Here is a 15,996-nt window from a genome sequence, read left to right on the forward strand (position 1 = left end):
AGATGGCCAAAGCATGGTTTTTGAGTCGCACCTTCAATTTATTTGGGCTAAATTATGAAAGCTTGTGCTATGCAACAGTTGTTGACTGCACTGAAAGGTGAACTAAGAAAAAACGAAACGAAAAAAAAAACAGGTCAAATAATTCCCTGTGATTACCTGTTTTCGCTTATTTGTATAAGATGTGATTATCAGAAAAAGAAAATAAATTGTGTGTAAATTTGCGATTGGAGTTAAAGAAAATAAATTGTGGGGACGCTTATAGTCGTCCCCACCGTAGTGCTCACGGCACAGGAAATTAAACCCGGCAACGGAATGAATTGGTATGCCACCCAGCCCAGCACAGCTTACAATTTCACCGATACAGTTGTGAGCAGACGCAGTTCTTTTCTACCGCATCATGTCATCGCAGAGGAGGTCAACAGCTCTCGCAATTGTAAATGTGATGCGTCAGGTACAACTTTTCACAACACCAGTTGGAAAGACTTAGACAGGTGTTGCTGGAAACAGATACTGAGTGAGGAAAGGATGTCCCTGAGGGGGTTTAAGTGGTGTAAACTGGAAAGAGAGAAATCTCTCTGACAATTTTTGATGGGACTGTGTTAAATTGTGTGTGTCCCCCGAGTCCTGAGAGTGTCATCATGCCCAGCACTGTTAATTTGAAATACCAAACTAGTCCAAAATACTGAGAAATAACAAATCAGTTTGATGTGGATAAGACCACAGAGGGATGTGTGCTCGTAAGAAGCCTTTTTTTTTAGCATACAAGCTGTTGTGGATGAGACTGTATGACTGTTACAGATATCAACCTCTCCTGTTTTTGACACCCCACACTTATATTACATCTTGTCAAAATATCCAACATGTACCCCAGTGTGCCTTAGGAAAATGCCAGCTCACCGTGCATGCCGCACAATGATAAAGGCCATTATGAGCTAAGATTTTGTAATATAGTCCGGCTCCTGAACAGTGCAATGATCTACCTCTCACCCCAGCAACTAGTTCAATGTGTATCAGTATGAAAAGACTGCAAAACAACTACATGTCAAAAAAACAGGTTATTTTGTTACTCATCATTTTGTTCTTGATTAAACTTGATGTGGCACATTAGAGAGCTTTTAAAACTCTATGAACACGTTTACAGTCCAATAAGCAACTTAAGATTGGAGATTGGAGTTAAAGTTGAGATAACGTGTACGACTGGATTGTTTCACAAGTAGCCAGTTTGCGGGCTAATTTTAAATCAATAGAAAGTTAAATCACCGTCGGGCGATAGCCGGTGGGTTCCGAGATTGCATTTCGGCCAATGTGTTCTTCCTCTTTTGATCTCCACAAAGAATGTTTACTTGCATTCAACCAAAGACAGCTCAAACTTGATCATTCACTACTACTCGGACTACAAACAGATACCAGAACACTTCCAATGCCAAAATCTTGTCCGGTTCCTACAGAGTCTGTATTCTACATGTGAAGAATCTGCTATCTTTTACAAGCTGTGGTTAGCAGGTTAGCCAATTTATGAAGCTACCAGCAATAGCATTCATGTTTGTTTTTGTGGTATAATAGAATTTAGAAGGAACCTCTTATTTTGTTGAGTCTACAGGGGGCTTTACATATTTGTAAATGTTTATACATCTATGTTTTTCTTCTTTGTTTTCTTCTTGCCAGTTGCCCATTCTTGAGGAAGACTTTCTTTGTACCCACTCAAAGTCATTGCTCTTTTCTTTCTGTCTTCCAGTTGCCCTGTTCCCTGTGCAGGATAATGGAACGGCTGTGGTTCTCTTTGCTGTTGCTGGCAGCAGCATGCAGGGGCCAGCCGTGTCCGAAACGCTGTATGTGCCAGAGCCTTTCTCCATCGCTCGCTATTCTCTGCTCCAAGACAGGCTTGCTGTTTGTTCCTGCTGCCATTGACCGGCGCACCGTGGAGCTACGGCTCCAAGAAAACTTCATTACAGGTAAGATACCTGCCAGTCTGTCTTCCATTTAAATTCCATTTAAACATGAATCAAGGCAGGGAATTAATGCATTTTGCATGGTTCAGTCAGTTCTTCCTCATCAACCATCATCTTCAATGATTTCCTCAAGAGGGAACATGCTGCATACTATAATATTGAGCAGTGGCAAGATTGCAAAAGACTGAGCAATGAGTCAAGCTTAAATATACCACTGTGATTCAAATAGAACATTGGATGCAATAAGGAGAGTGGGTCACAAGTTAGTGATAGCACTGAAAACGAATGTTGGCTCAACTATTATTACTCACGAGTCTGGTTCTTTTTAACTTTCATACTTTGAAACTTTTTGGTTTTGTCGTTCAGTCGAGCAAATCTCATTCATGATTCATCTTTTTATATCAAAGAGCTATCTGTGATACTTTGAAACATACTTATTTTTTAAGAACCGAAGTGTTGCTTTATCCTTTTAATTTAATCTGGATTCCCTTTCGCTCCCACCAATGCAGCTACCTAATCTTCCCAGACCCGATTTAAAATCAATTATTTTCCATAGTTCGCTAACACAAAAGACAAACAAACGAAACAAAGACTAATTTCACAGGATCCAGTAAGATGATTTAATGCACCATTAACAATATTACTTTATTTAAGTCACATTGATAATGTCCAAATCAACTTTGTTTAAGTTTAGCACTATCCTGTGCTAAACTCAAGATTCTGTATTACATTTTGGGGGTGACCAGATTATCTCTGCTGTCAACTGTGGTTCTTAGCGTATGTTGGCAAAAGTTAATTTTAAAAGAATTTAAACATCCTTCGTATCATGGGGTCCAGGCTCTAAGAGGCTAATTGGGCATGGGCTTGCCAATCTAAATAATAAAAAAAATAGTCTGCACATGGCCAAATATGATCATAGCAGCTAGTTGAGTAGAAGAGTCTGTAAAGCAACAACCACTTTATTTTTTATAACTTTTCTTATACATATGTTTGCAATCTATCTTAGAAAACTATTTTATAAAAAGTTGAGGAACATTAAGAACCAGAGTCATCTTTCAGCGATCAATCAAACATTGTTGCATATGTATATTTTCTGACGTCCATTCTTTCACTAATACTAGGGCTGGGTATCTGCACTAGATACCTTGAAGGTATCAACTGAAAAGCTAGCAGCTAACGGTATTAACAGCGCAAACAAAGCTAGCAACAGTGTTGACAAAACTAACAGTTTTAACCTGGCGGGGGAACCAGAGGGGGGAACAATGTGGTTCCGCCACCTTGGGCTGGGGGACGACATTATCAGTAATAACCATGGTATGAGCGCTGTATAAGCACTGTGCAGAGCGGTGGCAATTAGCTAGCGAATGGGACACACAAAGCTTTTATTTACATGATGGGTATCAAATGAAGTACTCTATTGGTATTGGCATCACTTTGAGGCTACTGATAATGATACTGGCATCGTCATTTTAAACGATACCAAACCCTACATAATACTGTACCAAGGTAATATACCTCGTCACTTAGGACTCAGTTGATGGAACATCTCTTTGTGTTCATTCTGCTCACTCCCAGCTGTCCGAAGAAGGGACTTTGCCAACATGACCAGCCTGCTACATCTAACCCTTTCCAGAAACACCATCAGTCAGATTCTCCCTTCAGCCTTCTGTGACCTGCGGCGACTGAGAGCACTTCATCTCGACTCTAATAGATTAACTGTGATAAAGGTGAGACTGATGGAATGGATTAATGATGGCAAATGGGAATGAATAGTCGGATAGATTATTGCAGCGATAAACTGACTTAGAGGCCTTTAAGTTTGGATGGGTGGTCAATAAATACACATACTTAAACGATAGAGCTACAATGAGAGAAAGATAAATATAACAGAACAGTTGACACAATATCCTTTCTGATATTTATGTGATGCTTCTCTGAGGATTTCTGCTTTTTCACCAACCAGGACGACCATTTCAAAGGCCTGACCAACCTTCGCCACTTGATCCTTGCCAGCAACCAGCTCCACTCCATATCTCCCCATGCCTTTGATGACTTCCTATCCACACTGGAGGATCTCGACCTTAGCTACAACAACCTTGCCCAAGCGCCTTGGGACACGATCGAGCGCTTAACCAACGTCAATACCCTAAATATGGATCACAACCTCATAGAAAATGTTCCCCAAGGGGTATTCACCAACCTACACAAGTTGGCCAGGTATATTGATTGGTGATCTGATGTTGTGTGAACAGATAATGTAAAGATGCACAGGTTGGTTTACTGATCAACTTAACTGTTGATATACTGATAATGTATCTGTGTCTTTCTCTCTTAATCCAACCCTCATCTTCTCCTTACCCCGTCCATTAACAGGCTAGACATGACGTCTAACAAGCTGAAGAAAATTCCCCCGGACCCATTGTTCCTGAGAATCCCAGTTTATGCCAAGTCCAAAGGCTCCCCCCTCACCTCCCTGGTGTTGAGTTTTGGTGGCAACCCCCTCCACTGTAACTGTGAACTTCTATGGTTGAGAAGGCTGACCAGAGAAGACGATCTTGAGACATGCGCCTCTCCTTCTGACCTCAGTGCCAAGTACTTCTGGACAATACCTGAAGAGGTGACATTTTAAGCGTTTCACTTGCAGAAAACTAATAAAAAATTAATCATAACCTTGAAACTGTATAATTCAAATATGAATATTGACCTCGTACTTTTTTGCCCTTTAGGAGTTCATTTGTGACCCACCAGTTCTGACCCGTAAGTCACCTCATACAGTGGCTATGGAAGGCCAGCCTGCCAGCCTGAAGTGCAAGGCAAATGGCGACCCAGAGCCTGAAGTCCACTGGATCAGCCCTGAAGGGCGACTTATATCTAATAGCTCCAGGTACAAAGATTATTTCTATACAGTTCTATATTCTTGTTTGATTTACAATTTACAATTACTTTTCTCTATTAAGCGTATTGATTGTATATTTTCTCAAAATGAAAGGACAGGTGTTAATTTAGGGCGTGAGATTCAGCTCTATATTCATTGACGTCAGAAACCCAACCCAGTTGGCATGTGCAAGAAAAACGGCCCTTTAAATAGTCCTCCCTGTACTGCTTCACCTCAGCGCTATGTGCAACCGAGTCAAAAAGTCAGACAGGGTTGGCTCACATCATTTCTGTCTTGGCTGTAGTAGTAGGGCGTAGGTGTGTGGGCCAGCTCTGAATCAGGATTAGAAGGTAGCTGTTGAGGTCACACCTAGCATTTCTTGTCATGGCTTTGCCTATAAAAATCAGTTAGAAAAGAATTGATAGTATTTTGAAATATGTGACAGAACTTTTATATTTTTGAGATTTCTGTTTGCATCTTTTGACGTTTTGTTCAGTGAAAGCTATTTCATGGAAATGAGGCATTGTTGGGTTGTTGAAGAATACCATTTGGTGTAGGCTTACACTTATGGGGATGAAGCCCACAAGTTGTCAGCAACTAACCCCTCAACATGGCTGTCACCGCATTGGATCTGGATAGAGTGTGGTTGGATTGCTGGTGGTGGAAGTTGGCAGTATCAGCTGCTGGAGGCAGCAAAGTACAGGTGTACCCAGTGTGACTCAATGGGTTGATAAGACGAACAGTGATTACCAATTGGCTCCTGTGTGGGTGACAGAGAAAGAGGGCTTACGTGACTGGGATATGTGTGACAGAATAATGGTGGATCATTTTGTAACCAGAAGTCAATATGTTTGAAATGACTGTGGAGGGCTGTCCAATCTCATATGAAGTCCCGACTATGTCAACTGCCTGAACTTTTTTACAGTTTATAATTGTTACTTTGGTGTAACATTTACACTACAGTTAATGCATTGAACTTCTTCACTTCATGATACATCTCAATCTCTTTCAGAACTTTGGTTTTCTCTAATGGAAGCCTGGAGATCAATGTAACATCCCTGAAGGATTCAGGTAACTTCACCTGCATTGCCTCCAACGCAGCAGGTGAATCCACAGGAAGGGTGGAGCTAGTTGTTACGGCGATGCCCCATCTGGCGAACAGCACAAGCCGCAGCCGAGACCCGTCCTCTGACCCTGCCCCCTCTGACATCCTAACCTCCTCCAAGGTTGCGCTGCCGAACAACGAGACCAGAGGGGCAGACCGGAGGGTCTCACTGGTGGAATTGACAGGGAACTCTGCCCTCATTAGATGGAGCAGTCAGACTTCTTCAACCGGAGTCAGGATGTTCCAGGTCCAGTACAACAGCTCTGGGGATGACACACTGGTTTACAGGTCTGTTTATCTACACTGTCAATGTATGATCTGACTGCCTGTGAGTTTTCATTTTCTGTCCTTATTACAGTTGTAATGGTGGACTGCTATGGACTCTTCGAGGATTATTAGTAAAAAAAACATTGTTTTTAGTCAAGGTCAGCGTGTGTTTGTGAGCAGTCGTGTGTGCGTTAATAAGGAGGCATCAGCCGCTGCTATGAGGACGAGAGCAGATGATAGATGATAAAAATGGAGATTAGCTAGTCATCCAGTCACAAAAGTCTAATCAGCTGAAATGATAAAGACATCTGTAGTGGAACAGAGCCATTGCAGGGTTCGCTCGGCCTGGGCCAAATGAGATTGTGGCTGTTCCACTGCTTGTCTCTCAACTTGCTTCAGTGATGTGCTGATCTTGTAGCCACATTGTTTCATTGCTGATATTTATATTATGGCTCTATGAATATGATATTTTTCCATAAATTGTTACTTTCCTTACTTTTGTTAGAATTCACTGACTGGCGCCCCTTAACCTGGTGACTATCAAACCACTACAGCATTTGGTAAAATGTAAACGTTTCAAAGTAGAAGGAAGGGAAATTTGAGTTGATCCCATAAACAAACAGGGAGGTTTTCTGCTTTGTGTGCACAACATGCTACTGCACATACAGCATACTGTCATCCCAAGTCTAAATATAATTCAAATCAACACCCAACAAATTTCAATGGATTGAAAGACCATTTAGAGATATTATGATAATTCTTCTTGATAGTGGTGTGATTGCAGCCATGCAATATGTTATCACTGACATTATAACATATTGCATAAAGGTCATTGTGTAGCAAATCATGTTTATCATTGAACTACAGCAAGGGCAAGCTGGACTTGTGTAGACCTGTGTATGAGATTTAAAGAACTTTAATGAATTGTCCAATTGACAAAAATGCGGTTAACTACCAGAGAGCACTTGTATGTCTTTCGATTAAGATTTTTTTCTAAGCCTTGGTGGTCATGGGGGGGGATCTTCCACATATTCTCTATGTGCAAAAAAACAACAACGCACTGGCAACAATTATTGGCCAAATCTCTCAGAAAGCTCTGTTTATTTTTGGTTCTGAGGAGTTTTCATATGTTGTGAAGTTGTCATGGCAACAGGTTGGGAATATCTCCCAGCTCTCGTGATGAGTGACAGGCGGCTTTAATAGTACCGGAGACGAGTGCAGCTGACTATTAATTCATTTCATTTCTTTCAAAAGGTGCAAATAATATGGGCAAATAAAGGCCCGTCGCTCTGTCTTCTGTGATTACAGAAGTAAATCAAAGATGTCTTCACTGCCCAGCAGAATTATCTGATTACCAATTTAGCTCTGCTTGGCCTTTTTACGCGTCATCGACAGCTGGTATTGTCTCATGGGGGAAAAATAATTCTTGAAAGAAAAACCTGTGAAAGAATGTGTCAAATCCATCCCCGGTGATAGGAGAATCAGACAGTGACTCTTAATTTGTGAAAAGTCAACACTTGTGCGATATGGAATTGGGGGATTTTTGAGAAGTGATTATGATATTATTACTAAGCTAGAGGACACTTGTTTATTCAGACGGCTCAGCCAACTGTCGGAGACAAGCAGCTTCTTACAATTCTAAGCATGTCTACCCATCTCCTGCATTGCAACCTGCCATCTGCACCTGCCCGGTCAAGGTTGGATGCAGTTAGTGGGCACTGCAGCCCTGTAGGTACAAATAACCCTCCTTATAGGTCAGTGTGGGTGTGTATAGATCTTTGTGGGGGTAGCTGTCAATCGTATGAGCCTCACATTATCAAGCAGATTGTCTGGATGTGTACAGTACTTTTAAACTGTATAACTCAGACCTTCAGTGCACAGTATTTATATTCAATGATCTCTTTTGTTTTTATTGGCAGTGGGGTATTCTGCCATTGCAGTGCTGGATTTAAATTCAGATTTACATCAGAAATCGCTATCATTTGCCATCATTTTTGACGAATGTTTGCTGTTGTATTAAACCGCTCTTGCTGCTGACATGGTAACCAAATGTGTCGCCAAATAAATCAGGACTGAACTCTTTATTGAACCTTGAGTTCAATAAAAAAACAATAACGAGATCTTAACAGAAGTTTGACAATTTCTGTGCAGGTTAACAGTCAAATGAAAGAGGAGATGGCTTCACAGATACATGTGCAATGTGGCACAGCACGTGAAAAACACATTGAGGCTTGAGCTACACTATAGCTTCATCTTAAATACCGTTCCCATATTACTGTCTGAGCCATAATACCACCCAGTTCACATGTGCTCATGTCGCGGTTTGAAAAAAAAATGTCATGTCGCATAAGAATAATTTCTCATAATCTTACTTCATCGCATAAGACCACGACTAAATCATGACTCTGAACCTATATATGGAATCACATGGCAATCATGAGATACATTAGGAGGCCTCATCGCTGCACCAGCTCTGCTCTGAGTAAAAGAAAAAAAACAGCCCTGAGTGTGTGTGTGCATGTGTGTACAGTTCCTCTCTTCTGTCTTTCTTTGGTCAATATCCATTAAGAGGGGTGAGGCACAAAGCCATGAAGAGAGAAGAGGTTGGGGGGGGCAGGAGAAGGAGAAAACCACATATTGGCGACACAAGGAGCCATTTGAGCTTAACAAATGTATTTAGCTTTACATTTTGGTTCTCTCTGTTACATACAAACGGCATATCTTTAAAAACTGGTCAACGTCGCACTCGCTGAAGCTTCATCAATGTCGCTGATTAGAATTGATAGAAAGAAAAATCAAAGTGCGTTCCTTCTTCTTCCTCACAATCAGAGAGTGTAATAATTGCTTTGTGCCACAAGAAGTGATGAGAACAACAGATTTAGATAATAACAAGTGTTTTCTTATATTTGACCTGTATTCATTTATCTTTCTCACACGGTATTTAGATGAGATCAGAATACATTTTGATGAATTATCTGGTGTTTAAGGCACATTGCATACGAATTATAGCTGACTTTACTGCTTAATCATTTCTACTCCTCCACTGAGTAAATAACTCCAGCCTCCAGAGTATCCAGATAACAGCATCTTGTTATCTATACATTTCCTTCAGTGTCCTTTTCATTGAGCTTTTATTTAATCAGGCAGCTAAATTAATTATCATGTTTTACTTCAGAAAGACTACAACAGACCAGATTTTCTGACAAGTTCAGAGCATAAAGAGGGCTCTCTGACGCAGTCTCAAAACCCCCTGGTTACTTACGATCAATGCCCTTATAGCACAGAGTGTGTGTGTGTGTGTGTGTGTGTGTGTGTGTGTGAGTTTGCGTGCACATTCGATTGTACAGACTTGGAAAACCATTGGTCGGCAGTGTATTAGTTAACCCTGTGTCTGAGACATGCTCTTCAAAACCCCCTGACTAATATGATCAATGCCTTTTCAAGTGTGCATCTGTGTGCACGTGTGATGTGTGTGTATGTGTGTGCACACTGGACCAGATGGCAGCTGTGTATTAGCTAGAAACCTAATGGCAGTTATAGTGCCATCAATGGCAACAGACCTCTGCAGGAGGCTTCCCTAAGTGTCTCTCGTGTCGATGCCTCTCTCGCCGCGTGTCTGTGTGTGTTTTTTAAAGTGAGACTGCATTCGCTCACAGTGAATCTCATGTCTTATTTGTATCTCCAACACAACTACTACTACGTATAATACACAAAGACATTACTTTATGTAAAAATAGAGACAGTAACAAGACATCAATAAATTAAATCTAAAAATCTAATTCCACCACTTACAGATATACCACTTTTTTATATACGTACCACCATATTTGAATGTGCTTTCTAGTGATGTCTCCTAAAATACTTTTATGTTACTTTTACTAATTTACAAAAGCCAACATGTTTATTTTGTTGTTGCATAAAACAGGATGTGGATCCTGCTTACTCGTGTCAAAGGTCTGCGTTCTGTGCACCCATCACTCTGCCAACTGCACACGACTGGCAGGTGATACATAAAGAATTAGTTTTTTGGCTCTGTTTGAACCTCACTATAAAGTTAGTGTCTGTTTCATATCTGTCGATCAAAAATCACAGCATTGTGTCAGCTCCTTTGTAGATAATATTCATGCTAAAATTGACGGACAATAATTTATATCAGTGGTATTTTCCTTCGAACAGGTTTCTTTTTGACAAATTCAACCTAAAATTGAAACTAGACTGTTAGTTCTATGGAGTGGTGGGGAGTCCTGTTTGCAGGAATTGTTGATTTTGGCTACTGTACCTATTCAAAAGTCACCAAATGTTTTTTTTTCTGAAATCGTGTGTTGCATAAACACTAAAGCAGTTGACAGTTATCCAACATATTCAAAGTCAAGCTTCTTTAGTTTGACATATAGTATCTTTTTTTCATAGTCTAGGTCGGACAAAACCATCAGACAGTGGAAAAGATAAAGCCTCTCAGATAAGTAGTACAATTCTACAACAGTGTGCTGAATAATTCAATTTTGACTCAACATTTTACAACCTGGATGAATGAGATACATCTACACCTAGTTTTTCTCCATCTGGTGCCTCCTCGTTAAGCTTTCTTTTTTTCCCCCGTAACATTTCCTGCCTCGATTGTTTCCCCCCCTGTTGCATTGAATCTTTCTCCGGCTAATCACCCGTTGCATTTTCCCTGAAAGTTAAACCACATAATGGCGATTGTGTAAAGGAGCACCATACTATAAATGAAACTGGAACTTGCTGCACACATATTTGATTAATATATTGCCTTCCATGTGAAGCAGAAAGAGAGAGACTTGTTTTCCCCTATGTTGTTATGTACATTGTACAGTATTCGTTATGTACAGCAGGTTGCTGTTTAACTTAGTGTCATTTAAAAAGTGTGTGTGTGTTTGTGTGTGTGTGTGTGTGTGTGTGTGTGTGTGTGTGTGTGTGTGTGTGTGGATGTTGATTCATTCCGGCAGAGCTTTTGGGACAAGCGAGAGGTCAAGAAGGATCAATAGCTTAAATTCCACCACAGGCCTCACAAGGGACAGCACATTATCTAACCAAACAATCTCTGGCATATAGCTCGGCTTGCACTCTGTAGCTGAGCAGCCAATCCAGAGCTATATGTTCCTAAAACTACACTTTTCATTTCAATGTGATTTATAAGTTCCTGTCAGAAGGATCCCAGGTGGTGTAATGCTCGGTGTTGACATTTGGTCATTATGTTGTCTGCATTGCATACAGAGTGAATCTCTATATATGTGTTTTACATATTTCACAAGACAGAATGAAAGGAGCACACGTAGACGGAGTCGATTCTCCGTCAGCAATCTTGCCATTGCTATGAGTGATGCCTGTAACCATGGTGATGCTTATTAGAGACCCGAGACGGTGCAGCTTTAGAAAATGTTTCTATTACTTACAGGACAACTCAACCAACCAGGTGTTCATTTCATGCTATATACCATTATGCCTAATGCTAGAGTCCAGTCGCTGAGAATGAAAGACACACCGACAGGCTAAAAACCATAAACATTGATACTTTCATGATACTGCCAGCTGTCAAATGCAAGAATACATGTATAACATTGAACAACCAAACCCGTAGGTCCGTTTATTTCTTGCTTTGACAGCTAAACTTGCAATGGCAAAAAAGAAAATGCAGCGTGAATGTAGCATTTTATTTCTGAGGGCTAGTGTTTGTAAGGTATGCAGATTCACAGGCGTAATGCAAACTTGATCACCTAATGGATGTGGTCGAGCTCAACATATTGCTTTGTGAGCGGAATCTAACTTGGCAGTGTGGAAATCTGCCAATCGGAGCATCCTGTTTGAGGATACAAAATGTAAGTGGAAACTGTGCCTCAGCTGTAGCATGCATTGCTGCATCTCGACCATTTACAGTAAACTACATTTTTGTCAACCATATGCGACATAAGCGGAGCCAGTTGGAGCACATAGCTTAATCCTGCACTGCAAAAAAAGTAATCTGCCAGCCTTCAGACATGCAGTCGGAGGCCACTCCATAAAGCACACACTTTAATTCTGGTGTGGTAGCGTGACGGGATTTCAAAGGTGCATTCACAGTACATTAATCTTATGCCGTCGATGCAAAGCACCATTACACATACATTCGGTAAACAGATATCGCTTCAAAACCTTCTTTTAAGACCACACATTCGATTCTTCTCTAAATTCCACACCACGTTGTCTGTCTGGATCACGTACAAGTGAGTACATCGTGGAGTATATGTGTTCGTGTTTGTGTTTGTCCAGGTTGATCGAAGGAATTGTATTCGCCTCGCATTTTCTTCACTACGCAAGGGCAGACAGAGGTCAATGTGAACCTTTTTCAATCACAGAAACACATATACACCCACAAAAACACACGCAGACAGCAGAGCACTGCTTGTGACCTAACCGTCTATACCTTTTCTGCAATGTCCGTGGTTTGTGGTTCTTTGGGTAATGGACAGACACATAAAATCTGCTCAGCCCAGCGGAGTCAGGATATAGTGACTGGAAACATGCATTAACAACAGTTACATCACTTGCAGTAGATAGCTGCTGTTTACTCAGAGATGCTGTGCACATTATGTGATGTAAGCAAAGGCAAATTCACTTTTTGTAGCTTATGGATGAAAAGAAGCTTTTGACACCGATGTCTCATTATTTGTTAAACTCAATCATCAGACCTGTTTTTGCAATGATAGGACAATTTCCTCCCACAGTCAGGGAACAATAGGTTAACAGATGAGTATTGTCTATTTGTAAATCCTTTAGCACACCTTCAGTTCTCTTCTGAATGAATACATGAAGTATAGATTGCTGGAATCCATTAGAGTGCTTGGTAAATAGTAAATTGTCGAGGATTATTAAACTGAAATATGAATGAACTGATGTCAATGCTCAAGTAGTTTTAAGTGTGTCTGTGTGTGTGTGTGTGTGGGTTGGTGAGTGGTTTAAAGGGTGTTTCAGGGTTAATAGCATTGGAGCAGGTGATGCGAGCATCTGTGGCAAACCTGGGTGGGCTGCATGTGGGTGACTGTGTGTCTAGCAGGATGGGGGGAAACGAGAGGGGGAGAGAGAGAGTGCGTGTGTTCGAGAAGGTGGGTGCACGCAGCCTACAAATAAATATGTTCGCATGTACACTGTATGAAGCACAAACAAGCTTGTTCATGTGTGATGTGCATCCGTCCATTTTTGAACAAGTTTGATATGCATATGTTGTGATGGTTACAGTTCATAGACCTAAATAGAATATGTGGTTTTGTCAACAAAAAAAAAACAACCAACCAACTAAATCAAGTCATAGTTCAAACATGCTTGGGGTGATTTCATCTTCATTCTTACGTATATTTCACAACTTCACAAATACATCTGGTTATGAAGTTCCCCATGTAATTCAGTGAGTGTTCTAAGAAAATCTGTGATTTTAGAGAGGAGGACTTACTGTTTCACATATTCAGTAAGAATGTGTAATTTGTTAGGTTGTCCTTCAATGCTCAAACCACTTGACAAAGCTGTTGATTTTATTGCATGTTAAGCTATTGTAATACAAAAGTAGCGTATTTTTAACTGTAGCAAGCTGGTTACCTGGTAACATTTAACATCTCTTTGTTCAGTTCAAACAAAGGTTTGAGCCATATTGCACTGTATCTGTCATTTTTTTAAATACAGTTGTAGTAGTTCAGTGCAACAGGATGAAAAGAAGAAAGAATCACAGAACCCCTCTCTGGTAAATGGAGTGATATGAATAACGAGTTAGTCTTGGTTAGCCGCCCTGTTACACACTGAATTACAATTTAATGAGTGAGCCTTGGCCACATGTGTTTAACCTTGAAAAAGAAAAAAAAAAAAAAAGATCATATGGTTCATAGAAGCATGTGGCGTTTTGCCATAGTGTGTGGCAGCAGCTTGCTTTAATATTATCTTCCTTTGACACAGTGACAATTTTCAGGAAATTAGTGGGTTTAAGCTTCTGACCGCTCATTTAGAAACTCACAACCCAAACTTAACCCAAAACACCAAACAGCAAAGGGAAAGACATGTAGGCTCCTATACCAGCAAAATGTACAATATCACTAACATGATACATCTGACTGAAAGTATCGCGCGCACACACAATCATGCACACGCGTGTGCAAATCCCCAATCCCATTGGTGGCAATGAGGAGTCAGTTTGCTGTAGGTCATTGTCATTTAATTGAATGACTCACTGCGTACGTACTAATGAGCTAAAGGGCCGAATGATAAATGACTGTCCACACATGCACACGCACGCACACACACACGAACACACACACGCACACACACACACACACACACACACACACACATTGGCATCAGTGGTACCTGCTGTATTTGTGCCAATTAAGTGCAGAACTAAAGAGTCAGATCATAGAGCTTCAGTTCAAAGACACTGACAACATCTATTTAGTGATCTCTTCTTGTTCTCTTTCTTCATGTAAGCTTCTCCCAAGTCTATATTCCATCAACCTTGTCACTTCTTTACGTTTGTTACGCCCTTTCCCTTATTTTTTTTACATTTCTTTAGCCCCCTTCAGTCTGTTTCACTTTCCTATATCCCAAGTGTTTAGGCTTTGTTTTTACGCTGCCTTATTCCAAATCTATTTCACTCGTTCCCCATCTTTGCTCCCAGTTCTGCTATTCTCATTTCATGTCCCTTTGCTCTTCTGCTTATATCTTTTTTCTTGTCTCCAAGCTTCCTCCTCTATCTATTCTTAAACTTGCAGCCTTATCCTGCATGTTTCTCCCTTCACTTATTGCTTCCTCACTCTGCCTCCCTTTCCTCTTCTGTCCCGGATATTTGCGGAGCTCAGCAGAACGCTGTCGGCTGCCTGACCTATAATCCTCTTGTTTGGCGTCTTGTTGCCGTTCTCATCATCGTCCCAAATCAATGTTTAATTATCCTGCGTCGTCGTTCCCTCCCCCCCTCCATACCCACCACCCTAGGTTGTTTCTCCCTCTTCATTGGTCCACTACTCACATTCTCCCTCCAGCCCCAACACACCCGGCCTTCAGCTCTTCATGGATGGAGAAGCGTAATTAAAAACAGAGAATGAGAGAAAGAGAGTGAGGGGACATACTTATTAAATGATGGAGCAAAGACAGAGGCAGTGGGTTGGGTTAAAGGAGGAGACCGGGACAGGAGGGGGGAGGAGCAGAGCAAAGAGAAACATGAGAGGATGAGGGGGAAAGGAGAAAAGGGGATTTGGATGTTAAGTAGGGATAAGAGCTGAGAGATGGTGGATAGATTGCATTTCGCAACACTCAATGAAATATGAGTAAATAAACTCTTCATTAATGATTGAGTTTCCATCATGTGCTTGCACAAGCTTAATATTCAATCTCGATTTATCGGTGTTTTAAGCTGCCTAGTAGTGTTGAACTCGGACCTCCTTATGTGACAGCAGCTGTGAGAGACTTAAACCTCACAACATAGGTCATAAGTGTCAATATTTCGAAAAATGTATTATTGACTCCACATTGAGACAATTTCCCAAGCATATTTTCAGGCCATCTCCAATTATTATTGGGATCAATACAAATGCATTACTGAGGTTTAGGTGTTCTCCTGCAGGTAACCAGCCTGTAGTGCTCTGATGGAGTCGGGGGTGAGGACCGTACGTGATTGGAGTGAGCAGAACTGTGTTCACAAACCATAATATCTTAGCTGGTATGACTGAAACAGAATTTAATTCCATGTCTCATAAATGATCTTACATTTAACCTGGTGAACCTGCAGACACCATGTTTTGATCCATGCTTGGGTGGCTAAGCTACAG

At 40.9% G+C, this 15,996-nt stretch overlaps 1 protein-coding gene across 1 annotated transcript in view; it reads left to right on the top strand.

Moving 5' to 3' along the window:
* Window positions 1-1,759: 1,759 nt before the first annotated feature.
* LOC306700602 (leucine-rich repeat and fibronectin type III domain-containing protein 1-like protein) overlaps window positions 1,760-15,996 on the top strand; it is a gene marked incomplete at both ends in the record, with an annotated part of 48,123 nt that continues 33,886 nt past the window's right edge. Inside the window, 6 exons of the mRNA XM_079165663.1 lie at window positions 1,760-1,952; window positions 3,525-3,676; window positions 3,913-4,166; window positions 4,323-4,566; window positions 4,676-4,833; window positions 5,837-6,217. Of these exons, the coding sequence (XP_079021789.1) occupies window positions 1,760-1,952; window positions 3,525-3,676; window positions 3,913-4,166; window positions 4,323-4,566; window positions 4,676-4,833; window positions 5,837-6,217 (1,382 nt within the window). The remainder of the gene's footprint in view (window positions 1,953-3,524; window positions 3,677-3,912; window positions 4,167-4,322; window positions 4,567-4,675; window positions 4,834-5,836; window positions 6,218-15,996) is intronic.

Source organism: Pholis gunnellus, assembly GCF_910591455.1.
Source record: "Pholis gunnellus genome assembly, chromosome: 9".
NCBI lineage: Eukaryota > Metazoa > Chordata > Actinopteri > Perciformes > Pholidae > Pholis > Pholis gunnellus.